Here is a 26,506-nt window from a genome sequence, read left to right on the forward strand (position 1 = left end):
TCTATAAATAAATTCTTATCCAGTAAGTACCAAACAACTGGAAAATTAATTGTGCCTATGACTACTGTTGTGGACAATGCGGCGTCTTGGAGTAAAAAAGGTTGAGGACCACTGGTTTTTGGGGCTTGTGTTGACAGGTTTGGCAATTAAAAAGTGTTGTCAAAACTGATGTCATTAAGTTTTGACCTATGTATGCCAAAAGTTTTCTTTTTCTTTTGCTGTTCTGACTTATTGGAGACATACTATGGAAAACAATGTAACAGCTTTCTAAACTGTTTTAACATTTATTTGCATAAAGGGACGTCATAGTAAACCTATTAATATAACACAGCAATACCACCTTTGTTTCAGAGCTCTCAGTGGCAGAAGAAGGATATTCTATCTATTCACCTTATTTAGAGGACTGGTCAAACACGCTTTAACCTGCCCTGAGAAAGCAATGAGGGAAAAAGGTGCAGATGCTCCTCCAATGTCTGAAACTGGATTGTAAATAAAACATGCCCTGTCATTGTAACTGGGCCAGATGGTTAATGGGTCCAGCAGGATCAAGTCCTGATCTCCCTTTCAGTAGTCTTCATTTTTATTCTCTGTGATCTAACGTTAGGCTTGATGCAAGCTCTGTCAACAGACCTACAGAGGCTGAATATTAACCTTACACCATTCAGTTTTATAGTTCCATCACCTACAGTCTGGATTTGCACATATATTAAATGCAATAAATGCGAAAAGAAACCAGAATAAGAAAATGACTATTATGAAATAATTGCCCCAAAGCAAGTTTTTCTTACCTGTGCATCACTGATCTCCACTCGCAGATATATCTCCCCATGCCGCTGCGCCCAGTACACGTGAGGTGTGAGAGCCTGCATTGCAAATATTCACATTCAATAATGCTAAGATTTGAAAATGAATGACAGGCGACGTAAATCTTGTAACAAGCAGCCGGAAGACGTGTCCAAGGATTGTCATTTGTCCAGACTCCAGAGTATTTCTTCGAATGCGCATGCGTGCACTTGTCTTGAACGCAACACTCGCCGCCCACCTTTTCACGTTCCGGAAGTATCCCATTCATTTTCTATAGAACTCAACAGTAAAATGTTTTAAGCCTTGAATTAAACCACCCGGGCCTGAGACAAATCACAACATTCAAACATTTATTTAAAGAAACGGAAATCGAACTAAAAGACAAAGGATGTAACGTCTTTATGAGCCAATGAACTACGCTGCCCATGAAGCACTGCGGATGACAACCGAATGAAAGAACGACGATAATATATAAATTATGCAAAAATTAATAAATAAAAATACAATGTGCAATATAAACCTATCAATTTATCGATTTTTATTATAAGGATGAAATACAATACATTTAGCCTATAATTGAGCTGCCCTCAGGATTATGGGTAGTATAATTCGTCACTGGGAATTACTTTTTTAAACGAAGTTCAAATTATATTTCATTTTGATAAATAAAGGCGTACATCATCTTATATGTAGGAACATTATCCGTTTGCCGGCTTCATATGTCATTTTACTCGGTACTTCCAGCCAGCGACGGCGCTGTGACGATGTTTGCAACAACTCCAATGTTTACGGAAGTAGACAAAACTGAAGAATGAGCGACGACTGACATGCACGGACTCTAGACTCACTGCTCATTACATGTGCTGTTTAAATGTCCAATAAAAATTCTCATCCCGAAATACATTTCAAATATGAATGATACAAATATCATACCTTTCAAGAGAAACACTTTAGACAGGGGAAACTAACCAAATATTTAAAACAGTCCTGTATAGTAAACAAGAGGATTAAGGAATTTTCTATAATGCAGCAGCATTCTGAATCTGATCAAGTACAACTAGACTTGCAAACAAATAGTACAAGATTTCATGTTCTGGTCGGTTTGACTGGCAGTGTAGCTGCACTCAAGGCGCCTTTGTTGGCAACACAACTACTTGAGATTCCAGGGGTAAGTGCATAAAATGCATGAATATATATTCAAACAGTTGATGCATGATTTCACAGAGCCACTGCTGTCGTTGATTTGATCATGTTCGCCAATGTCATTTCACATATTTATCCACTAGAGAGTGCTATTTGTTACAACATTGAACTTTATTCTACTCTCTTAGTTTATAAAATACAAAGTAAAGTTTTTAAGTTTTCGTTTATCACAATTAAGTTAAAATAGAGGTGAATTTTAGAACATTTTAATAATTGTAAATAATTTATTTTGGTTTAAGTGGCTGTTGCATTTTGCCTTGCAGAATTAATAAAATAGAGGATATAAAAAAACGAATATTTTTTCTTGTGAATATTTATTTATTTATTAGATTTACAAATAAATGAATAAATAAATTGATCAAATGTATTTATTCATTAAGTAATTCATTCATTTGATTCAGAAATAAACAAGTAAATTAATTAATAAATAAAGTTTTATAAAATAAAAAACATATTTAATTAATTTTCATATATTTATTTTTACTTTAAGTTTTTAGTCCTGTTCATTCGTTATTGTGAATTTTTTTTTATTATTTTAAATGTTAAAATATATTTTTTTTAGGTTTTTTGGTGGGTGAACACAATTTTTTCTGTTCTGTTCACTAGGTTGAAGTCCGTGTGGTCACCACAGACCATGCCACTCATTTTTACGATATCAATGAAGTCCCTGTCCGTGTGTACACAGATAAGGATGAGTGGGAGGTGAGTACAGCCTTTGAAGAGGAAGAGATGCATTTTCACTATTCGGAGAACAACATAATATTGTTTCCTTCTTTGTTACATCAGAAGCCAGACTGGCCTGATAAGAGTATTTTTCATAGTAGATATGAAGGGCTTTCTTTATATTTCTATGCTAGATGTGGACAAAGCGCTCTGACCCTGTGTTTCATATTGAACTTAAACGTTGGGCAGATCTTTTAGTGATTGCTCCACTGGATGCCAACACACTTGGTAAAATTGCCAGTGGAATATGTGACAACCTCCTGGTAGGTCATGTATTTATTACATTGTTGTGGCATTTTTTATGGATTTGTTTTGATACATCATTATCTAAATGTGTTTACCCATTTTGTTGCTGACAGACATGTGTGGTGCGGGCCTGGGACACCAGCCGTCCTCTGCTCTTCTGTCCTGCTATGAACACAGCCATGTGGCAGCACCCTATCACTGCACAGCAAGTGGCCACACTTAAAAGCTTTGGCTATGTTGAGATACCATGCATTGCCAAAAAACTAGTCTGTGGAGATGAAGGTACCTTCTAAGAAAGTGTATGGTTTTTATGAGGCAATTGCATTGATAAGGGAAAATAGAACAGATAAAACAATTCTCATCAATGTGTGAAATCACTCATGCATTATTCGTTAACTGAAGATCAAACAGATGGAACCTGGCAGGCTTCAAGTAGCAGGCTCTTTGATCAAAGGAGGATTTAATGAATTAATGTTTCTTGTGTTTTGGCTCGTCTTACATTCCAGTCTTGGTGTCTTCACAGGTAAAGGTGCCATGGCTGAGGTTTCAACTATTGTTGATACTGTCAAACAGTACGTCCAGAAACATCCTGAATGACCTCGGACTAAACATACCAGTGGTCAAGAGACACAAGGTTATCTATGGAAGCCAAATTCCTAATAAAAAATAAAAAAAATTTTTTTATTATTTTTAAAATAATAAAGGGAATTGTGAATTTTTTCTCACAATTATGAGTTTTTATCTCACACTTCTGACTTTTTTTTTTCAAAATTATAAGAAATAAACTCAGAATTGTGAGATAAAAAGCTGCAATTACAATTCTTAGAAGAAAAGTCAAAATTGTGAAATGTAAATTCACAATTGCAGGAAAAAGGTCAGAATTGTGAGAAAAAAGTCAAAATTCTAAGTTTACGTCTCACTATTCTTTTTTTTCTTAGAGTTGCTAGTTTACAAATTGCAATTCTGTGTTTATATGTGACTTTTTCCTTAGAAGTGTGAGAAACAGAGTCTGAATTGTGAGATGAAAAGTCACAATTACCTTTTTTTCTTTTTTCATGGCAGAAACGGGCTTCTATAGTTATCTGCACATTCAATAAAAACAATTTCAAGTCTTTATGACATGTAAAAAGTTTAATATTTTAGTATTTTGCAATTATATGTTTCAATGTTGAGAAACAAACAATCATTATTTTTCTGTAATTTATGTTTCTTTGTAATGGTTGTATTCATTGCATCCATTTATTTTTACATAGTAATTTCAAATAAATGATTCTTTCAATATTGAAAATGTTTCTCTTTATTAAGTGTCACATATCAGCTTAGTTGAATGTCAGTATTGTTTAATCTTTGGATCCCTTGTACTCTGGAAGCTAATCCTTATTTTGAAACTAATTATGATAAATGATCAGAAGACTGACACAGTTTGTTATTACTTAATGGCATCAGATTAATGAGCACAAAAGTCATGTAATGCTTATGACAAATAGGATATAATAGTACAATATTTTACGGGAAACCGTATTCATGTTTAGTGAGGTTTACTTAATAATTTAACTGCTTTAAATGTTAAAAATCTTAATCCTGACATGAATGTGGCCTCATGTTCTCTCTGTGACCTTACACCTGTAAGCGAGGGCCTCAGAGATCGGGTGAGGGGCCTCTAACTGCAACGGTAGCAAGAGATATTTATGAAAATAGTACTAATGTGCTTTAGGTACATATCCTGTTTGCAGGTTACCGTTAGAAACGTGTTCCATCTGCTAATCATATGTGGTTAACCGCCCTTGATTCTCATTTGGCTAAGTAAGATACACCAAGAGCACGAGCATAAATATAATTACCTTTTTTTTGCCACTCTTCAGCTACTGTAAAGTATCACCATGAAGCATTTTCTGGCTGAAGTTTTCTAGATTCATCTTCAAGCATAATTTGACACCTGTTAATCTGTGCTATAAATATGTTCAAGGTTTTAACAGTACTACGATTTAGACGTTTAAATGAAGAGGAAAGTTTCATCTGAAGAGTATGTGTGGTTATAGAGTGTGATTTTAAAGATTTTTTTTTTAATTCTAGGTTTAAAGGATATAGTAGCAATACTGTTTAATTCTGTCTTTAATTATTTTCGCCTTATTTCTAAAAGTGTTGAAATGTTACATTTCCTAAAATATACTATTTTGGGAACTGACATCTGCCCAGACTTTTTAAATTCCCCTCTGTAATAAAATTAAAGGAGAATTCTACTTTGCACTTCCAAAAACTTGAATCATACTCTCAGTTAATTTGGTATTTTTGTGTACAATTTTTTTTATAACAAAGAATCACTGTCTCCAGTATTACTGCTATTAACATCATGCCAGTATTTTATGAAGTTTCAGAGAGAGAAAAAAATGATAGAAATGAGTGTCAGGGGAAGCACACCAGATTAACAGATTTGAAATAGAATTTTAGTTTAATTTAATTTTAGTTAGTATTTGAACACTGTAATTGTTAAATTAAACAAATCCATTTGTATACATAGGTTGCCCCTATATGGCATATATATACTTCGCGTTTGGTCTCGTTCTGTATCGCGTATCTTGTCAGTGTCTGCGCTTGCTTGGCCATTTGTTGCGGAGAAAATAAGGAAAGTGTGTTCAAGCGCCAGCAGAAAACAGTGTAAAGAAATAGTCTTTGAGAGAAGCAGTCTTTATCAGCAGAAGTTAAAAGCAGCTCGTACGTGTATTTACTTGTCTCATTAGTGTGTAGTGCAGTTGTCGTTGCTAGGAAACACTTGTTTTGTTTAAAAGAAAGTGTGTGTCCAGCTGAATTAATTTAGTATTTTGTTAGACGGGTATAAAAAAGCTTAGTTTACCGCGACAGCCGTCGCGTGACGGCCTCCTCCTGTGAAGACCGAAGAGTGTAAATACCATCGACTCCACTGGGCAGGGACCCCGGCAAAGGATAAGCATCGCTTTTTATTTCTCCTATTTCCTATTACTTGTTTCGCTTCTGTTTCAGTTTTTATAACCATTTCTTACTATGTGTCAGTAAGTTGTTGTTTTTTAGCATGTGTGTTTGCCAGTGTTATTTTTCAGTAATCCTAAAAAATAAGTAAGTCGCTTTGGATAAATGCGTCTAATAAATGACTAAATAAAATAAATAAAAATAAAAATATACTTAATAGCTCTTGTTTCATTTATTTACCTTGTCTACATGATCTTTACCTTTCCTCAAGGCTAAAAATTTATAAAATGTCTAGTCAACACATGTCTTACATTGGGGTTAGAACAAAGGGTGTATCTGTGTCACTGCGGTTTAAAAGGATAGGTAACATCCTGCTAATGTGTGTATAGGGATAAACAGCTTATGTGAACATTATACAATCCGTCAAACTGTTTTAAAAGAGACACAAGGTTCAAAAACAACTTTCTTTGGACCAGTGTCATGCTGGGTGTTAAAATAAATTATATTACAACATACAAATATATAAACAACCTTTCAGAAAATGGAATAATTAAGATAGGGTATTTGTCAGCCAATGCAATATTTTCATGTTTTATGTTACATTTTCCATTTTTGCTATTAGATTAATCATTTCATTTTCAAATTTGCTGCTCGGTTTAAATTTTGTGGAAAATAGGCTATTTAATAAAAATGTTTCCATTGCTGGTAATTGAAATTATTTTTCACTGTCAAGTGTCTGAATATAGGCATATGTGGGTTGTAAGTATGTTTTTTTTTTTTTAATGTTTCCATTGCGACAATATACACCTTAACATATCCCACCATTTGGACATGTTGAAACAAAAGGTCAAAATGGGGCAAATGTATAATATAGAAATGAACTTTGTTGCATCATGCTAATCATGTCAAATGAAGGAATACGTAGCTGTTGGGTAAGTCAAACAGCCATAATGGGAGATGATGCATGCACTGGCACATTAAATTTTAACATTTAATCAAAACCCTTGTTCATCCTTATTTGTTTAGCAAAGCAGCTGAGGTGTTGTCATCAGATGTATTTAGTGCTGCTTTACACCGAGTCCCCAGTCTGATGTGGTGTCCTCTTGTCATTGGCTGCCAAGCCAGACTTTAAAAACAGGCACTCCAGCACAAGGGGAAACGATTATCAAGCAGGAGCTGGAAGAGAGTGAAATCAACTGAGTGTAATGTGGAGCAGGCTCCTATCTCTTGGCATGCTAAATGAGAGTAAAATATTCTTAGTCACATGTAGTTTATAGACGGCATGGATCTGTGTTAGTCAAGGTCAGTTCACTGAAATGTTCTTTGTGGAGGAGTGACAGGAAACTACATGGGAAATAAATTGCGAAACGGCAAGAACCAAATTATTGCACAATTCTGGTGCAATTACGTGCACCTCTTTTGAGGACTTAGAGCAACAAAATATTGTGTTATAGTAATATAATCAATAGTTTTTGTCCATGCGTGAACCTTGTGTTTTATCATCATAGAAAATCTAATTTATGATTTTAAACTGCACACACGAAGAACTTGCATGCGCACACACGGGGCTCAGGTGTACCCCAACAGATTGCTTGATGTTGGAGGTGTCACTAAGGTTGAGTAAACACTTGTCACATTTCCTGCTTGTAGTCCTTTGGGGATGTTGACAGGCCCTCGGTGCTTCTTCCCCAGGTAGCTAAAAGGTAATACAGACATGGCTGATGTAACTCTACAGCTGAGTGAACTCATGGCTCCTGACTGTAGCACCTGAGCTGGCACGGTTTCATCACTCAAACTAAACATATCACACGGTTAAAGTAAACACATGCAAACTAGCACGATTGTGCTGCTGCAGCTAAAACGGTATTGCTGTAAACCAACAGCAGGAAACATTTGAGAATAAAATGATTGCATGTGTTAGGTTTCGAAAACCAAGAATGAACCAGTTTTTTAACAGCATTAATAAATATCATGTTATTTATAAACACTACTGTTCATAATACATTAACTCAATTGTGTCATAATACGTTTATTCTTTAACTTGATGTTAAAACTGTATTACAATAGGAAGAAACTGACAAACTTTAATACATAAAAGTATTGTTCATTATTAGTTCATGTCTTAAAAGAATATTTCACCCAAAAATGAAAAATGTCCTCACCCTCACGCCATCAAAGGTATAGATGAGTTTGTTTCAGAGGATCCATTGGTGAGCATAGTGATGTAATGTTACATTTCTCCAAATCTGTTTTGAAGAAGAAATAAACGTCTTGGATAGACTGAGGGTGAAGATGTGCCTGATAAAAGTTTCAGTCATTGAACTTCACTATCTCCTAACTATCACTATTTTCTGTTGTTTTCTTCCTTATCCAGAGATGATTATTTGCTGACTTCCAAGATATGTCAATACATTTCCAACTGTAACTGCAAAAACACCTTACAGCTTACATTTCAGTGAAATAACAATTGTATTGAGGCATCAAACATGACAACTTCCAAAGGGTCACATGTAGAACATCAGGATTTTTGTGCATACTTTTTTGAGAATTAAAAAAAAATGTGTTTAATTAGTCACAACCACCACATTAGCTGTAAGCACTCATGCTTTAGCTTCCTTTTTACTTTACCCTAGTTATTTCACAACCTTTGTTCTCCCTCTGAATATTGTTCCGTTCCTGAACTGTTTGGACTGTTTAGATAAAATGGCAAACAGTTATGGCTTCTGCATAAGAAAATCGAACTCATGAAGCTTCACATTATGCAAAAAAAGTGTGTTTTTTGAATACTTTAGGACAATGAGAACATGGTGTTAGACAACCTAATAGAGAATAGAACCTAATTAGAACCTAATTAGACATTTGTCTATTGTTTTTAAATGTTACTACTTGTTTCAGAACGTTCAGAGAACATTCAAAAGTAACATTCCCATAATGTGTGCAAAATAATAAAATGGAATTTTCCCTTAACGTTTGAATATAATGAAGAAATTTTTTTTTTTAACAATTTTAAAAACTGGATGTTTTGAACGTTCAGAGAACATTCAGAAATAACATTTTGATAACTCACCGGGAATGTTAGCAAAACATTCTTGGAACATATTTTTGTTAGCTGGGAACTGACTTGGATGATCTAACAGCATTGTTTTCATCTTCTCTTATAGGGTTTTAAATAAAGCACTCCTGGTGCCATCTGTTGATCGGCATTAATGCATAACACCACGGAAACTGGAAGCACAAGGCATTGTAGAAAATCCTGTAGAGACTCTGCTCCTGAGGAAAGACCATTCATTGGGGAACAGGAGGTCTTACAGAGGACATCAACTTGTCTAGAGTAGATGCAATCTCGACAGGCAAACAATTAGACAATTGACAGACGTACTGTACCTATTATGCAGTATTCTTCATATATAATATTGTAGGTCCACAATTTACTCAATGATTATACATGTATCACTTTCAATCATTCTCTTTAATTGCATTTTTAGGCATCTTGGCTTTGTTGTCTCAATAAATTCTTAATTTTGGCATCTGGATTTTTTTTTAAGAGAAAGACTTTCTACAACACTAGCAATAATAATATAAAAAGAAATAAAAGTAATCATGGAGAATGATGTGTAGAAAAAAGCTCAAAATGTTCATTTTCTGTTCACCAGCCATATTCTCTTTCCCAAAAATAAAAAATAAAAAATTTAAATCATTTACAAAAGACCTACTTTACAGTAGTAATGAAAAATGTTTTGTGTGCGTGTATCTGATTCACTCCAGATATCAATTATTATGAAATAAACACATGATATAGATTTTGATAATAAATGACCTAGTTCTGGCCTCCTATATCAATTATGGCCAACCATTAACTCAAGCAAGATGACAGGGTTCAATAAACAACAGACAGCTGGAGTACTTTATCTCTGCCATCGTGTCAAACCTGAAATGCAGAGATTCCTTAGAAAAAAATATACACAATGTTCCATAAGCATATGAATAAAATCATGCAAAATCAATAAAAGGAATTTTTCTTCCACAAATAGCTGGAATCTTGGTGTGCATCAAATATTTCCAGCAGATCTCCTGCAGATCTAGATGGATTGGAAGTGCATAAACGTATTAGCAATTCATGCTATATCCAGAAAACATTTTGCACCCATAAAAGACAAGTATCCTTACAATGAAAGTCAAAACTGCATCCGACCCCATTGCCTTTCATTGTATGGACATAAAATAAAATAAAAAAATCAGTATCTTATATTGTGTTCCACAGAAGAAAGAAAGTCATACAAGTTTGTGAAGAAATGAGGGTAAGTAAATGACGACAGAAGTTTAATTTTTTAGGTGATCTGTCCCTTTAAAAGATTATGATTGTTATGTATTCAATTCTAACTTTCCAAAATTAAAAAATAAGGCTATACTCTCAGAAAAAAAAATCTTTCATTGTATGGACATAAAATAAAAATAAAAAATCAGTATCTTATATTGTGTTCCACAGAAGAAAGAAAGTCATACAAGTTTGTGAAGACATGAGGGTAAGTAAATGACGACAGAAGTTTAATTTTTTAGGTGATCTGTCCCTTTAAAAGATTATGATTGTTATGTATTCAATTCTAACTTTCCAAAATTAAAAAATAAGGCTATACTCTCAGAAAAAAAAATACAAAAGCTGTCACTGGGGCAGTACCCTTTCAGAAGGTAAACCTTTGTACCTTATTTACCCCAAAAGGGTGCATATTAGTACCTTAAATATTAGTACCCAAAGTGTACATACCTAAATCGTACATATTAGCAAAATTTCTTTATTATTGTATTCTATAGTCTTTGATATTAGTACCTTTTAAAAAGTTACCACCCAAGTGACAGCTATTGGACCTTTATTTCTGAGAGTCTAGAAAATATATTTAAATATATATATAAGATTTAAAAAAAATAAGGCTCAAAGCACAAAACAACAGCAGTATTATAAAATAAATGTGACAATGCAGTTTTCACAATTTTCTGGATTCCTCTACCCACATTCAGTTAAAAAAATCAAATCAAATAAATAAAAATGCGCATTCATGGAGTATAATGTGTTCTTTTAAAACTATGAATGCGCATTTTTATTTATTTATTTATTTTACTAAACATGGTTTATTCAATTCGCACGCACACACACACACACACACACACACACCTTTATTAAAGGCACTTTTATTGTGCATTTTTAATAAGAAAGACTATTACATTTCATACTCTCATCAGTCTGACTGTAGCTGCACCAACTTCCCGACATGAGAACCCTTCAGTGTAAACATTGAAATGGTATTATCATTCCCTCCGGCAATGTTTGGACTACCTATCAGCACTGTTATGAGTCCTAACAGGGGGTGATGGGGCTGGTTGCAACTCAGTAACTCTGTGAAGGAAAACATGAGCAGTAAGCCTCTGCACTTAGTTACGACTTCTCTAATTTATGGTGATACATAAATGTCCAACTCTTGAACCTTTAGGTTGGGTCAGTTTGAAGACTCTTTTTTAGGCATTGTTGTGTCATTCCTGGTCATGGGAGAATCATGATAGCTGATTTCCTGTTTCATTTTCTTATAGTTCTACATTCTTTTTAGGCCAACAAGATCTATTGTTCTGAAATGTTGTCAGGATAAGCATGATGACTGGAAACATCTGTGTCTCAGGATAGATAAAAAGGGAAGTATTACATTCCTCTAAACAGAACAGAAATGTGGAAGGATGCCAGTGTTCAGAAGGGTATAAATGTGTTTCTAGATCGTTTCCAAGATGAAAGACAAAGACCTGTTAGTTAGAGAGTGTTGCATCATCTGCTTTACTCTTCCACTAAGGTATCCCTCTGCATTTTTTTTCTTCTCAATATTGACTTTTGCACCAACAGTAGTTTACTGATCAAACATAAATCCAGCAGAGAAGATATAACATCAGATATAATGTCATGAAGTTAGTCACCATTCCATACAAGCCTCAAGAGTAAATAAACTTTATGCATAACATATCTGCATTACCAGTTAGATTAATGAGGCTTAGTGAACTTGAGTATGTTACATAAATCAAACAGCTGCCTTAAACTGAATGGCATATACAAACAAACACACCTCTTCATACTAATTATGGGTTTATAATCATAATTCCACACACTGAATAGATTACTCATATGGTGTGTTTTTATTATTACTCATGTATAACATTGTAGAGCCAGTGCAGACCAAACTAGGACATTATAAGTCCACTATTTACTAAATGTTTATCAGTGTTTGTACATGTACCAGTCTCTAATTCCATGAAGGTATTATAGAAGTATATTCCATATATTCCAAGTATATTCCATATATTCCACATTTATAAATGACTAAATAAATATTCCAGTTTCTGCGTCTGTTGTAGAAACTGATGGAATATTTTTAATAAACATATAAGAAACAATCATTTGTAGAAGTAGTCTCTGGGTATTATGAAAGTCAGAAACATTTTAAAGGCTGCATGGCCTATGTTACTGTGTATAAAGGTGTGAGTCACAATGAAAAGGCTGAGAGCTGTATGTTGCAAGCAAATGATTATTAAACCATCCCGTTGGTTCATATGCAATGTATAAGTCTCTGGGGAATGTGAAATAAAAGGTTATTTTTAAAAACGGACCAACTGGCAGAATTCCACAATTAGAAAAATGCCAAGAGGGTAGATAATTAATTGTGGAAAACAAGAGAAGTGTAAGAGAGAAAAAAATGGCTATCACTGATAACAGAAATGTTTTAAAAAAAAATGAGGGTTAGAAATGAGGCAATTCAGATGAACAGCTGACATCTCAGCATTGTTGCTTTTTATCAATAAAATGTTATTTTGATTTCTGGATCTCTGTGTTTTGGATATTATTTTGCAAAGAAGAAGAAAAGAAATGTAAATGGTCAGAGATGTTGGTCAGTTTCTATGTCAATCTCAAGTATTGACTGGTATTTTACATCTTCCATGAGTGACATAATTGTTTGGAGAAGCTTGACAAAGGAGTCCAGTTTGTCTAAGTACTATTCCTTTTTCAGTTGAGCAACCAAGCCAAGATTTTGCTATCACAAGATTTTCATGCAGCTTAAACTAACAGTTGGTGATATTTCCACGCAGAGATGGGTGAATGGGCTTTTCAAACATCACAAACCACATATGCTGTAGGCTTACAGGATATGCTTATTCTAGCTCATAGCTGTTAAGGCACTGTCTGATAGCAGTAACACCTTTTTTTAATTAGTACATTGTTTCCTGTTAAAACCAATGTTAATTTATACCGTTTTAGTGACTGCAAATCACTAAAAAGCAATAAATCTGCAGCACTTTTACAATATTTCCCAGTGTAGCAAGAAATATACTGAAGCACTGGGGATTTATTTATTTTTTTACTGGAAAAGAGATTTGGGATTTTAAATCATGTAAAACAAATATTTTTATATATTTTTTTGTATTGTTTTTTTTTTAATTAAATTAAATGAAGAAGAAATAATATTCAGCTTTTTTTTTTTTCAGTTCGAAATTATGGTATTTTATGGTAAATTATGGTATCATGGTACTTCTTTGTACAGACACTCAGATGTATTTGCTCCCAGTGAAGTACAAGATGCTCTTTGAATCATTCTCAAATCATGCTGGAGAACATCGTCATTAGGTTTGTCACAAACGTGTGAGGTTGTGTTAAAACCAAGTGTGACACTGAATACCAAGACATTCTGAAATTAATGTTCATTTTCCAGTTAAAATTTGCACTCAATTTGTTTTGCTGATCAAATTATCTATTCTAAAAAAACGTTTAATAAGAATATAATGTATTCTATACATCAGAATACAGTACCTCAGTACCCCCCAACATTCTGTAATAGCAAATTATTTAGGTTGTCTAAAACTTTGCTTCTTTTATTCAGTGCAAGTGCAACCAATGCAAAATCTAAAACAGAAAAAATAAATAACATTTAAACTGCAGTTCTTTTATGCTTTACCTGCACTTGTACTAAATATAAAATGGTTTGTAACGGGTGTCGAAGAAAGTCTTTCTTTTTCAAAAGAATCTCGAGTCAAGTCTAGATGCCAAAATACGACTTTATTGGTCAAAACAACAAAACCGAGATTCCTGCAGAACATCTAACAATCACACTTCCAACTCTCTCTTCAACCTGTATAACCAACGAGCGTACAGTTGGGTGCTTCACTTAAATCACTGTACTACTTGGTGACTGAAGTTGCTGAAGTGAAACATACAGTAGCCTATAAATCATAGAGGCCTGCAGCGAAGCCTAAATGAGACCAATTTCCTGATTTCATTCATACTGTTTCCAGGGTATTCTACATAATAAAAATGTGCTATTTAATTAAAAATATATACCATACGGATTACAACGTTATTTTAAGTTAAAATGTTCATGTAAATAATGTACCTCGCGCTCGGTTTAACTGCTACCGCCTGTGCATTGAAGCCCCGCCCTCTTTTCATTGTCGCCCTCCGATTGGCTAGACGTGCTGCCTCCGACATACTTCGACTGGCAATGCGAAATAACCTTTCGGAAAATAAGCAGCGGCGTTAAAGCATGTCTCTCTATTCTCTGGTACAATACTTCATCCGCTTCCAAACTGTTTGGGTTATACTTTGGGGTGTTTCGGTTGTCATGGATTGGTGCGATCGGATAGGAATCTCAGTGGATGAGGTGAGTGTTGCCGCATAAACAAAAATTGTTTTAGGGATGATTAGAACTTAAACTTGTTGTCGAAGATTGGCGAAGAGATACGAACATGATCAATACATAGATGAAAGTTGATAACTGTATTTGTCACAGGCTTAAAGTTTGTCGTTGGAGAATGAGACCACGTTTCAGCTTGAGATCATGATGATGATAAACACTACCATCCGAAGTAACAACGTTAAAAACATAGTTTATTTAAATGTATGCTGAATTACGATAAATATTCTACATATATCTCGGGCTCAGGAGGCTTTGTCACTTTCGTTTCACAGACGTGTGTAATAAAACTTTTAGCTAAGGTTAATGTTGACGGAAGTTTACCAAAATACTCAAAACGTCCCCCAAAATGGTATTTTTTCTTTACTCGGATTTGCGTTAGTAAATTTGCATGTTCGCCTCGCGCACACAATAGAGTATTGTCCTCAATTTATCATCGTGCAATAACGACGTGTGCGCCACGCTGTATAATCTTAATCTATACTTTTGATAACACGTGATAACTGTTTAGAAGTTTCAGTCGCTTCTGTTGCATTGGCATCATAGGCACGTGCAGCATATTTGGGCGCGTTCCAAATGTTGCACGACTTTATGATGCTCACAAGTGATGACTAGGAAGGCTGCTCACTAGGTTTTGACACGCGGCCACAGTATGCTGAAAGATGTTGGGGGTTGTTTCATCACTTTTAAACCTCTGGGTCGCCTCATCTGGGGACTGACTGTCTTCACCACTGATAAACCACTTAAATCCTCTTTCACTGCCACTGTCAAGCCTAGTGTTGCCCTCCTGTGAGCTTCATTATGCTCTCTTTGCTCATTAGGGAACATCACCAGAGGGAATGAGTACACCTCCCCTCTAAGTGAACACCTTTAAAATGGTGTAGATTGAGTTTTATAAAAATCTACAAGTTTCATTTTATATAACATTTTATATTATAAAAATATAAAGTAATGCAGAGAGAAAGTATGGTAAAGGGTTAGTTCACCCAAAAATGAAAATTAGCCCATAAATTGCTTGCCCTCAAGTCATCCTAGGTGTATATGACTTTCTTCTTTTAGAGGAATCCAGTCGGAGTTATATTAAAAATTGTCTTTAATCTTTCAAGCTGTTTCATGGCACTCAGCGGGTGTTGCATGCTTCAGTCCAAAACAAGTTAAATAAAAAGCGCCCATCCATAAAAAAAGTCTCACACGGCTCCGGGGGGTGAACAAAGGCCTTCTGTAGCGAATCGATGCGTTTTTGTAAGAAAAATATCCATATTAAAAACGTAATAATCACTTTAATGTAGCTTGCGCTCACTGTTGTAAAGGGAAGCAGTTCCGGGCAGATGACCTCTGAGGTCAACGCTGCGCATGCGCCAGTGAGTCTCGTGAAAACTTGTCTCGCGTAGCCAGACCTTCAGACTGACGGCTGAAGGTCTGGAATTCATGGCAGCTTTCATTGGCCAAGGCCCGCCCATGAGGCCGTTTGACCGACAAACGGCCAAACAAACAACCAATCACAGTTCGTTTCGTTCAGCGGCACGCTTCGAGGCGTGGAAATGTCGCCACAATAACAGACCGGTGTGTAAAACTCTCGGACGTATTTTAAAGATTCTATGCCACGAACTTTAAATATTTCACATACTTTTAAAACTCCAGCGTTTAGTTGATCCTGATAAGCGCTCGTCGTCACAGTTGTAAACACTACGGCTTTCTTCTTTCGTGAGGGGGTTTGGCGTCACCGCATCTGTGTTTCAGGTGGAATGTTAAAGAACGCGACACACACGTCTCCCGGAAATCCTGTAGAATTCAACCAATCCGATGACTACTTCGACACTCCTGAAGTGTTTCCACTTTTGTGTCCCATATGCATCAGACATTTTGCCAACGGTCCATGGGCGTGACGTCTGAGGCTGAGACTACGTGAAAACCAACGTTTGTTAACAGGAGCAAAGGAAGCGAAGTTTCGTACATATGAAATTATATGTATATGTCAAAATGTGTAACCAAAGATACAAAAACAATATTATTAATAGTAAAAGTCCAGTAAGAGTAATTGATTAAAAATAAAAAAGATTAAAATATATGTGAGTGTGTGTGTATACATATTCATGCATAAATTATATATATATTTTTTATTATCTTTTCTTCTGTCCTAACTGAATTTAAAATGCATGTGACAGTTGGAACATTTGTACGTATTCACATCTGATTAACTTTGATGTAATTTGCCAAACTGCAAGATGCTCTTGCACGCAAAGGAAGTATGGTGCACCCACTGTTGTGTGTTTCTTGTTGTTGTGGTTACCGCTCACACATTTCTTCCTAATGTTTGGAGGAACCTGTCACATGGTATTTGTGGAAATAGAATAAAGAACTGTAAAGTCAGGCAACTGTGTTTTGACAAAACCACAGAAAGGAAGGTATTGCTAAGTAGATAAATAAACCACAGAGGTGAAGCTGGGTGAATGTTTGTATAAATATTTCATTCAAATGATTGTACAGCATTGATAACTCTTATTTCCTTATAACATATAATCTCAAAAAGTGTTTTTGCTCTTCTTATTTTCTTGTATAGCTATGATTTAGCTGGGTCAAGCCAGATCCCAGGAGTCTAAGATGAGCAGTAAGCAGGGACGGAGCTGCAGCGACCCTCTTGTTCAAAGTAATATGGAAGGTGGCATTGGCACTGTAGTCCCCACTGGGCTCCCTAAAGCCGACAACCTACCACACTATTCCCATGACAAAGTCAGCAGAGCTTATTTCCCATACTCTCTTGGTGGAAAAGACACACTTGACTTTCCTTCTCCATGGGGCCCTTCAAAAACCTGCGTGAGAAAGGGGCCGAGCCCGGGGATTCACTCATCGGTCACTGAAGGGTCAATTACAGTTCCAACCGTTTACAGATCTGATAAAGTGTCTTTCCATGTGGATGCTGGTGGTGGACGCTGTGCTGTACCTCAAGAGTTGGCAGCGAAGCAGAGGTTGGCCTATTATGCCAGCAATCCCAGACAGCACAGTCCCAGGGCGGCTGGGGTCATCTCACCAGTGGCAGTTCCCAAGGGTCACATTGGAGGATCAGATGCGGAAAGCTGTGTTGGGTTGGCTATTCCAAAACCGGTATACGGTCATAGTCCCTGCTGCACTGAGCGTGGATGCACCGCAGGGCATAACTACGGTGTGGAACGTGGATCACAAAGGATGTCCCCTCGCATATATGGTGACGAATGGGCTGCTCATTTTAGCCGCTTGGCCTATCTGCATAAAAAGGGCCAGGAGGCATTGGCGCAACAGAGGATTTTGCAGTTAGAGCATGGCGCGGAGGGTATAAAGGATGGAAAGGCCCAGAGTTACCATGGTATCAGATCAAACGAGCCCAGAAGGTCACTTTCTTTAATGGAACCAAGCTATACTTACAACACTGCACAACCATTTATTGGTTCCACACCAGAGTACTGCCAACGTGCCCCAATTCCCGCACAGATATACAAGGGTCTTTCCCATACTTATGACCCAAGGACATTGGCACACCTTGGAGTTCCTTCAAAAGTATATCAGGATCATCCTCACATATCTAAATACACATCAATTGCTCCATGTCCCAGTGTCTATTACTCTAAGAGTCACCATGAGGCTTACCGAGCAGATCCCAACGTTATCACAGATGAGCATGGTCCGCATCATCACATGGGTCAATTCCATTCACCTCGAGCTGACTTAATGTCACCGTCCTGCTCTGTTGTCCCCCCACACCATCCGATGGTACCAAAATATCCTACTTATCATCCATATGTGGTGCATTTTAGTAGTAACCAAGCACCCATGCACGATCGGCCACATCCACCTTTCCCAATGCATCAATCAGAGCGACCACTTGATTTTTCTATACGAAGGGTGCAGACACCCGACTCCCCTCTGGAACTTTATAGACAGTCTGGAACTTCTGAGGCTTTCCATCCTACTCTGGCCCACTACAGACATTTCAGTAACACCACTACCCTTGAACACTCAGAGATGTCTGAAATTGGCTTTCTTGTAGGCAGTTCCAAAGAATTTCCCACAAAGTCCCGTGAAGATGAACTTAAGATAAGACATTGTGTTTCAGATCCATCCGACAAACATGTATTAGCTAAAAGACCCAGAGAGGAACTTGAAACAGACATGGCCAGCAAAAAGCAAAAGATTGACTCAACCCATGAGTTGTCAGATAATGAGCCTCAGTCACCGTCCTCCCCACCCATGCCAGTTATTAATAAAGTTTTTAGCTTGGCTCCTTATAAAGTCTATTTCGAAGCTACAGGCATGTTGTCTTCACTAGGGAATTCAAAAAGTCTAAAGACACAGCCTAAGGCGACACGGTTTAAACAAGACCCGGAAATTCAAAACTGTGATCTAGAACCAAATTCAGGTGAAAGGGACCTCAGCTTGAAACAAGACACCCAAATGTCACCAGCTAACAGTGAAGGTCCAGTTGAAATGCCAGAGACTGTAAAGATCAAAAAAGAAAAATTAGATCCAGATGAAGTGGCTTGTCAGTCGGAAATGAAAGTGAGCATTGCTGAGGAGATGAATCATCAGGCGGACAATTCTGAGGTAAAAAAAGAGCAAGGGGAGCTAGACACAAGTATATCTGACTCTCTTCCTTGTCATGTTGTAGTAAAGAGTGACTTTGAAGAAGAACGCAATCCTTCCTTATTAGAAAAGTCTGAATCTTCAGCTACATGCAAGACTGAGAATGCTGTGAAAGACAACATGGACTCCATTCCAGTTCCTACATTGCCCTCAACACCTCCAGCACCCCCTCCATTGACTAAATTCTCCCTCACTAAAATCCCACCTCATTGCCTTAAATTGGCCAATTTTAAAATAGTCATCCCTGAGGTCCTTAAAGCTCCAGTAACCCAACCCGTTGAGGTTCCTCGGTCTCCACTGGAGGCCAAGCCAATTATATGTAGCAGCAAACATGCCCGTCATCAGTTTATGGAGCTTCATCAGTCTCTCTGTAGACTCATATACTTTTATGTTAATCAAACCCCATGTCAGGAGCTCAGGGACTGGTTATGCAGACTGGGCCTTCAAGAATCAGGCAAAGATCAGAAGGTGTCTTGTCTCTTGGGGTCGAAAATGAGGGAAGTATGGCTGAAAGGTGATGAGATGGAGGTGGCTCTTAAAAAAGTGGTCTGCCAACTTCAAAAGTATGTTGAAAGCCGCGAATGTCCCTTTCCTCATGTTATGAGGGCCGGTGCGGTGTTTATTCCCATGTTGGTGGTCAAAGAGGTGCTGTTTCCTCAGATTCAAGGCGCATTCATAGACCAGGTCCTGCAGGAGCATCGGCTGGAGCTCAGGCCCACCACCCTCTCAGAGGAGAGGCAGCTGACTCCGCTCCACGGAAAGGCCTTCTCTTCCAAACTCCGGAGACTTCTGTCCCTTAAACATCTGCCAGATATATACCCTGATGTCCTCAACCTTCTCTACCATGCCAATGTCTGCAAGTTCCTTGGTGAGTGCTGCATGATTAACTATTATTAGCATAAGACACATTAAGTTTTGAACTGTTTCATAAATCTTATGGATGCACAAAATATTGCTATCATATCAGTTAATGGCCAAAATCATTGTTTTTTAAAAATGTATTTATCATATTAGTCAATATGAGATATTTAATTGTTGGATATTAAATTAAAACTAATTTCCATTTTTACATTTAGATTATCTTTGTTGCCAAGTAACACTAACCTTAAAGGGTTAGTTCACCCAAAAATGAAAATTAGCTTGTGTTTTACTTACCCTCGAAGCATCCTAGGTGTGTATGACTTTCTTCTCTCAGACAAATCCAGTCGGAGTTATATTAAAAATTGTCCTGGCTATTCCAAGCTCTATCATTGCAGTCAGCGGGTGTTGCAGTTGAACAGTCCACAAGTCGTCAAATAAAGCTCGCGCATTCATAATAGAGCTTGGAATAGCCAGGACAATTTTTAATATAACTCCGACTGGATTCGTCTGAAAGAAGAAAGTCATATACACCTAGGATGCCTCGGGGGGTGAGTAAAACACAAGCTAATTTTCATTTTTGGGTGAACTAACCCTTTAAGTTAATTGATCAAATTTAACAACACTGTTAAATGTAATCTTTAGCCTACATTTTTCATATTGCAAAGTATACAGGTTTTATATATATATATATTTATTTATTTATTTATTTATATTATACTGTGCTAAATTCTCCTGTAGCATTTAAAACAATTTATTTATTTTTTTTTTAAATATAATTTGTTTTGACAAAATAGTACAGAATTTGAATATCAACAATGATTTTCGGTTGTCGGCCATAACATGAAACATTTCATGAAACATTGCTTTCTATCTAGTAGTAGTATTTTAATATTGGTGCATCCCTAATAAAACTTTTTGGCACCTCTAATAAAATTGTATTTATTAAATCATTGCTTATTTTTGGATCTGACTGGTACTATGGTGATGATGGTACTTTTATCATTGTTGCTTGAAACATACTGTGGCATATTCGGTTACAGAAAACACTCTTAAGTATCAGACTTGTGGTTCCATTTTAATAGTTCTGTAACAGGTTTCTTTTAAAATAAGTAGTCACAAGGACAGAAGACATTTTACAAACGTTTTATTTTCCATGTTAAATTCACAAATGCATTACTTGGGGTTTAATATCATAGTAACTTTCATAGTACTTGGAAGGATAAATTTGCAAACTGAAACTTTGTGTTATAATTTTAGTACTCTTAATTTTCAGTTCCACATTTCTAAAATAAGCAGAACTATTGTGTTGTCTGTTGGATTTTTAGTTTGTATAAGATCTTACAGAGATCTTACTCTTTAGGTAGAAGGCTTAATATTATATAGTATTATATTATATAATATTAAGGTTTAGTCCTAGATCGAAAGAACAAAAATCATTTTAAATATATAATTTTTTTTCTTTTTCTTTTTTTATATTAAGATCAGCCATACATGAGTTAACCTGTGGTTTTAATGTTCATGTTTTATGATTTTTTTTTTTTTATCATACTTTTGTCATACTTTTTTTGATTTGATACACATTTGTTTTTGCAGATTCCACTGCTACAGATGGTGTCCAAAAAATGCCCAGGTACCTTCTTATTACTTTGTCCCCAAAACTCCTCCTCCAATCACAAATAGTTTTTGTTGACCGTTGTAGAGAGGGTTGTAAATCTTTGAGCTGCTCATGCAATCACAGTTCCTTGCTGGTGCAGTTTTGTTGCAGGTGTGTTTCTGATCAGATATTGTCTGGAACGGAACAGTGATATGCTTTAGGATATCTTTCCGTTTCAGACACGTACATTTCAGGGAAAGAAGTTAGTGTGCTTTTGGAGGTGTGCTAAGGCGGGTGGAGGATGGAAGGTGTTGCCATATGCACTGGTGTTGCATTTCTCACCTGCAGTGCCATTACAGTCCTCCAGGTTTTGACAGCTGTCTGTCATCAGTTACACAGCACTCAATTAGTTTTTTCTCTTTGTACATTTCACAAACTTAGTGAACATAGTTAAAGGTGTAGTAGTTATTTTTTTCTTTTTAAGAAATCCTTATTTTTTCTTTTTCTTTGTTTCCAACTCTTTCTGCTGTGTTCTTCTATCACTTGAAGCCTTTTAAATGATTTCTGACACATTTTAAAATTGCTCTCACCTATTATATTTCATCAAATGGCATATTTTTATTATTGGCATGGTTAGGAAATATTTCTTCTATTATTAGTAACCAGTTCGATCACATTTTATTGGTGCTACTGTCATGTTACCACAAGAATGTTTCTAAAAGCATGTGGAGGGAACTGGAAACAGGGTCTTTATATGCTTTTTAAAAAATTCAACAACATTTTACTCTATGTAACATTTTCAAAATTCAGGCACCAGCCAAAAATCTCAAAATTCAGACTGATTTACACCAACAGTACCTCAGAATGCAAGAACGTGTCCTGTGTGAATGCTTGAACACTTCAAAGTTCTAATTCACACAAAAAGTGACATTTATTTCATCATTTATTTGGCCTCATGTCATTTCAAAACTGTGTGTTATTTTTTTTTTGTCTTTTATGAAACACAAAATATGTTATCCTGGCTGCTCTTTTTTTGTTGTTGAGAGAAAAAAAATGAAAATAAATAAACGCACCATAAAGGTTCATAAAGTGGTGTGAAATCTGAATAGAGATTCAATATTTGCTGAAAATCATGCCTTATGCTTGCAAACATTCAAATATGCTCCATCGAGTTGCTGGGAAAGTTTCCTTTTTTTTTAGAGAGAGAGAGAGCTACTGTTTGCTATGTTATCTGCACCCTCTGTTTGAGTGATTGTCTATTTTCTTAAATAAAGCTGAATAAATGATCATTCTATGCAAACTTTGAATATGCTAATGAGTCTTAAAGGGATAGTTCACCCAGAAATGAAAATTGTGCCATTTATGCACCTTTGTCTTTCCAAAACTTGTATGACTTTCTTGTTCTGTGGAACCTAAAAGATATTGTGAAGAATATTGGGATATTTAAACATAATAGGTAATATTTCTATGTATTTAATGTATGTGTTGAAGAAAGAAAGACATACAGTTTTGGAATAACATGAGACTGAGACCCCGTCCACACGGAGACGTGTTTTGGGAGAGTGAAACCGATATTTTTTGAAACCGGGTCCCCGAGTGGATAAATCTGAAAACGCCGCCCTTGCGTTTTCGTGTGGACAGCGAATCCGTATATTTTCTGAAACAATGACGCCATCAGCCCACGTCTCGCCCCCTAGTCAAGACATCGCTACGTCACGTAACAGCAACAAAAACATGAACAAACACTGAACGATTGTCTTTTTATTAACTAACATTAACACAGATTAATAAATATATTGTTCCATGTTTGTTTGTATACCGCGCGCAAGGTTTATGCGCATAGTCCAAGGCGCCTTCTCCGTTTTTAGTGTATCTCTGTGGCAGAATTACAGTGCCACATACTGGTCTGGCATGTATACTACAGCGTTTTGTGTCGGTTTACGTCTCGCCCTAGTCAAGACATCGCTACGTCACGTAACAGCAACAAAAACATGAACAAACACTGAACGATTGTCTTTTTATTAACTAACATTAACACAGATTAATAAATATATTGTTCCATGTTTGTTTGTATACCGCGCGCAAGGTTTATGCGCATAGTCCAAGGCGCCTTCTCCGTTTTTAGTGTATCTCTGTGGCAGAATTACAGTGCCACATACTGGTCTGGCATGTATACTACATCGGTTTGTGTCGGTTTCGTGTGGACGCAGATATTTTTTGAGACGAGGGGGAAAAAAAGATCGGATAGGGAAAGCTCTGGCTTCGTGTGGACGTAGCCTGAGTAAATGATAACTTTTAGGGTGAACTATCCCTATTCTGCTTTAGTCAATATTAATCCATTGGTTAATAATAATATTTAATAATTAATTGTTCTTTAATTGTAATCTAGCTTTAATAATTGTCAGTCAAGAAATGCTGATACTAAATTCCGATTCTTTTCTTTCTACAGGAGTAGAAACCAGCTTAACATTGAAGAGAGAGAACACGGACGGCTCAGATGAATCAGCCGGTCGTGTGAATGGCACTGAAGAATTCTACCTCGAGTCCTCCAGACCACTCACATGTGTGGACAAGCTGGAAAAACAACTTTGCCTGAAGAGAAAGAAAGGCAGAGTAAAGATTTCCTCCAAGAGGACATTTTTAGAGGAGACCAGTTCATCATCACAAGAGGATGAGTTCACTGAGGAACCAGCGAGATGGAGCGTCGTCAGTTCCTTAGAGAGAGATGAATGGGAAGTGTCTCCTCTGACTTCCAATGAAAGGGGACCACATGTGGAGGTAAAGATCGAAGATGAAACCCAAGAAGAGCCTGAGAACTCTGCCTGGGGGCGACCTTTGACCTCTGTTGACTTCTCCTCTGATAGCACCGGTGAAGAGACCGAAAGCACGTCATTGATGTCTTTTCAGAGCCGCAGATCCAGCTCAGCAGAATCTCAGGGCTTGTCCAAAGGGCCCTCCAGCATGGTCCTCAAGCTGAGGAAGGTCTTCTACAATAAGGGCCGCGGGGGTAGAGTCACCCACTACCAGAAGGTCACTGATTCTTTGGAAGCTCCTGAACGGTTCAGACGCACAGACAGCGATCATTACAGAAAAAAGAAACACAAATCATCCCGGCACAAAAGGCGCCACAAGGACAGGGAGTTTTCTTTCAGTTCATACTCTCAAAGTCATCCATACCTCTCCAAAAAACATGGTTCCAAGCACCGACGCAGATGGGTCCTGCGCTCCGCTGGGCAGTCTGCCCATCTGGCCATGGAGAACAGATATCCTGACCTGGTGGGAAAGAGGATTCGGCATTTGTATGAGGAAAGCGACAAAACAGAAGTGTGGTACAGAGGAGTGGTGCTGCGCATCCATGAGCCACATACCAACCCACTGAAAACTGTATTTGAGGTCAAATATGATAGTGAGCCTGAATGGCAGTACTATCTTGAGCTGCTGTTAGACTATAAGAAAGGATGGTTGAAAGTGGAGGACTAAGTCTTGGCGGTATTAAAGTTTTTATTTTGCACCCGAGAACCGAATTGATTCGAAAATGTGAATATACTCTGAATTGATGAGCAGTGAAGCAGTCAAATGTTTATAAGTCTTGAATTATTCTTTGCGACCCAAAAACTTGACATAACATGACATTGTTGTATGTAAGCAGTGTATGTTCAGTTTCAACTCTCCTTTGTGTTTCTGGTGTCAATAATGTTTCAGTTGTTACTTGTTTAGTTGTTGCCCTTTTTATAATGTTGGCAAACATTCCCAGCAGGTGACATGTTGGTAACCTTGTTTAAGCTTTCCATGTAATTGAATGAAAGGGAATACTGTATAGCAAGATGTTTAACTGTTTACAGAATTATTTTTATATTGGCTGCTGTCATGTTATATACCTGACTTAACACCTTTGAAAAATTTAATTTATTTGGGATTTGCAAATTCATCATGAAGTGCTTTTTTTTTATTAAAACGTACAACACATACATTTTAAGAAAAAAAAAAAAATAGGAAATTGCAACTTCATGTACTACCATTCAGATGTAAGGTTTTTTTAAAAACGTTTTTGAAAGAAGTCTCAAGATCAAGGCTGTATTTATTTGATCAAAAATACAGTAAAAACAATAATATTGTGGAAAAATTGCAATTTAAAAGAACTTTTTATATATTTTAAAATATAATTAACTACTGATGGAAAAGCAGATTTTTTTAGCCGCTTGACTTCAGTGTCACATGATCAGAAAGCATGCTTATTTGTTGTTCAAAAATTTCTTTGAAATCTCGTGCTGCTTAATATTTTTGTGGAAGCCATAATACATTTTTTTCAGGATTTTTGAAGGTTCAGAACACTTCAGTGTCACATGATCAGAAAGCATGCTTATTTGTTGTTCAAAAATTTCTTTGAAATCTCTTGTGCTGCTTAATATTTTTGTGGAAGCCATAATACATTTTTTTCAGGATTTTTGAAGGTTCAGAACAAAAATTATTTGAATTAAAAATGTTTTATAACATTATAAATGTCTTTACTGTCATTTTTGATCCATTTAATGTCCTTGCTGAAGAAAAGTATCCTTTAAAAAAAACTTACTGACCCCAGACTTTTGATTAGTACTGTATCTCACATTTTGACTTTAACCTCTTAGTTACCTTTTTTATTTTTCTGAAATAAGTGGAATAAGTGGTTTCCTTGTGAACTTACAGATCAACTAAAAGTGAGAGGTCAAAAGTACAACAACAAAAAGTGATACGCTACAGAGAAATGTCAGTGATTTGTTCTACATCCCATTTGTCCTGTAGGTTTCATTTTCAAAAGAAATTGCAA

At 36.4% G+C, this 26,506-nt stretch overlaps 3 protein-coding genes across 3 annotated transcripts in view; 2 read left to right on the forward strand and 1 right to left on the reverse strand.

The window, feature by feature from the left end:
- The window catches only part of hacd3 (3-hydroxyacyl-CoA dehydratase 3), a 6,361-nt gene extending 5,389 nt beyond the window's left edge, over positions 1 to 972 (reverse strand). The window contains exon 1 of the mRNA XM_016555954.1: positions 789 to 972. Within this exon, the coding sequence (XP_016411440.1) occupies positions 789 to 869 (81 nt within the window). The 5' untranslated portion in view covers positions 870 to 972. The remainder of the gene's footprint in view (positions 1 to 788) is intronic.
- A 589-nt stretch (positions 973 to 1,561) lies between these two features.
- On the forward strand, positions 1,562 to 3,676 carry LOC107742893 (phosphopantothenoylcysteine decarboxylase-like). Its single transcript, XM_016555971.1, has 5 exons — positions 1,562 to 1,972; positions 2,614 to 2,709; positions 2,865 to 2,993; positions 3,090 to 3,258; positions 3,500 to 3,676. The coding sequence occupies exons 1-5, from the start codon at positions 1,829 to 1,831 to the stop codon at positions 3,571 to 3,573; spliced, it is 612 nt and encodes a 203-aa protein (XP_016411457.1). The 5' UTR covers positions 1,562 to 1,828; the 3' UTR covers positions 3,574 to 3,676.
- Positions 3,677 to 14,459: 10,783 nt separating this feature from the next.
- LOC107742881 (uncharacterized) lies at positions 14,460 to 25,657 on the forward strand. The gene is made up of 3 exons (XM_016555955.1): positions 14,460 to 14,600; positions 17,194 to 20,115; positions 24,152 to 25,657. The coding sequence occupies exons 2-3, from the start codon at positions 17,235 to 17,237 to the stop codon at positions 25,180 to 25,182; spliced, it is 3,912 nt and encodes a 1,303-aa protein (XP_016411441.1). The 5' UTR covers positions 14,460 to 14,600; positions 17,194 to 17,234; the 3' UTR covers positions 25,183 to 25,657.
- Positions 25,658 to 26,506: the final 849 nt, after the last annotated feature.

Source organism: Sinocyclocheilus rhinocerous, unplaced genomic scaffold (assembly GCF_001515625.1).
Source record: "Sinocyclocheilus rhinocerous isolate Xijiao unplaced genomic scaffold, SAMN03320098_v1.1 scaffold1008, whole genome shotgun sequence".
Classification (NCBI taxonomy): domain Eukaryota; kingdom Metazoa; phylum Chordata; class Actinopteri; order Cypriniformes; family Cyprinidae; genus Sinocyclocheilus; species Sinocyclocheilus rhinocerous.

Excerpts from the sequence above, each read along its gene's own strand:
- LOC107742893 (XM_016555971.1), top strand. The coding sequence starts at position 1,829 with ATGCAGCAGCATTCTGAATCTGATCAAGTACAACTAGACTTGCAAACA. Across the intron at positions 1,973-2,613 it reads AACTACTTGAGATTCCAGGG|GTTGAAGTCCGTGTGGTCAC; the intron begins GTAAGTGCATAA and ends TCTGTTCACTAG. Across the intron at positions 2,994-3,089 it reads GAATATGTGACAACCTCCTG|ACATGTGTGGTGCGGGCCTG; the intron begins GTAGGTCATGTA and ends TGTTGCTGACAG.
- LOC107742881 (XM_016555955.1), top strand. The coding sequence starts at position 17,235 with ATGAGCAGTAAGCAGGGACGGAGCTGCAGCGACCCTCTTGTTCAAAGT. Across the intron at positions 20,116-24,151 it reads CAATGTCTGCAAGTTCCTTG|GAGTAGAAACCAGCTTAACA; the intron begins GTGAGTGCTGCA and ends TTCTTTCTACAG.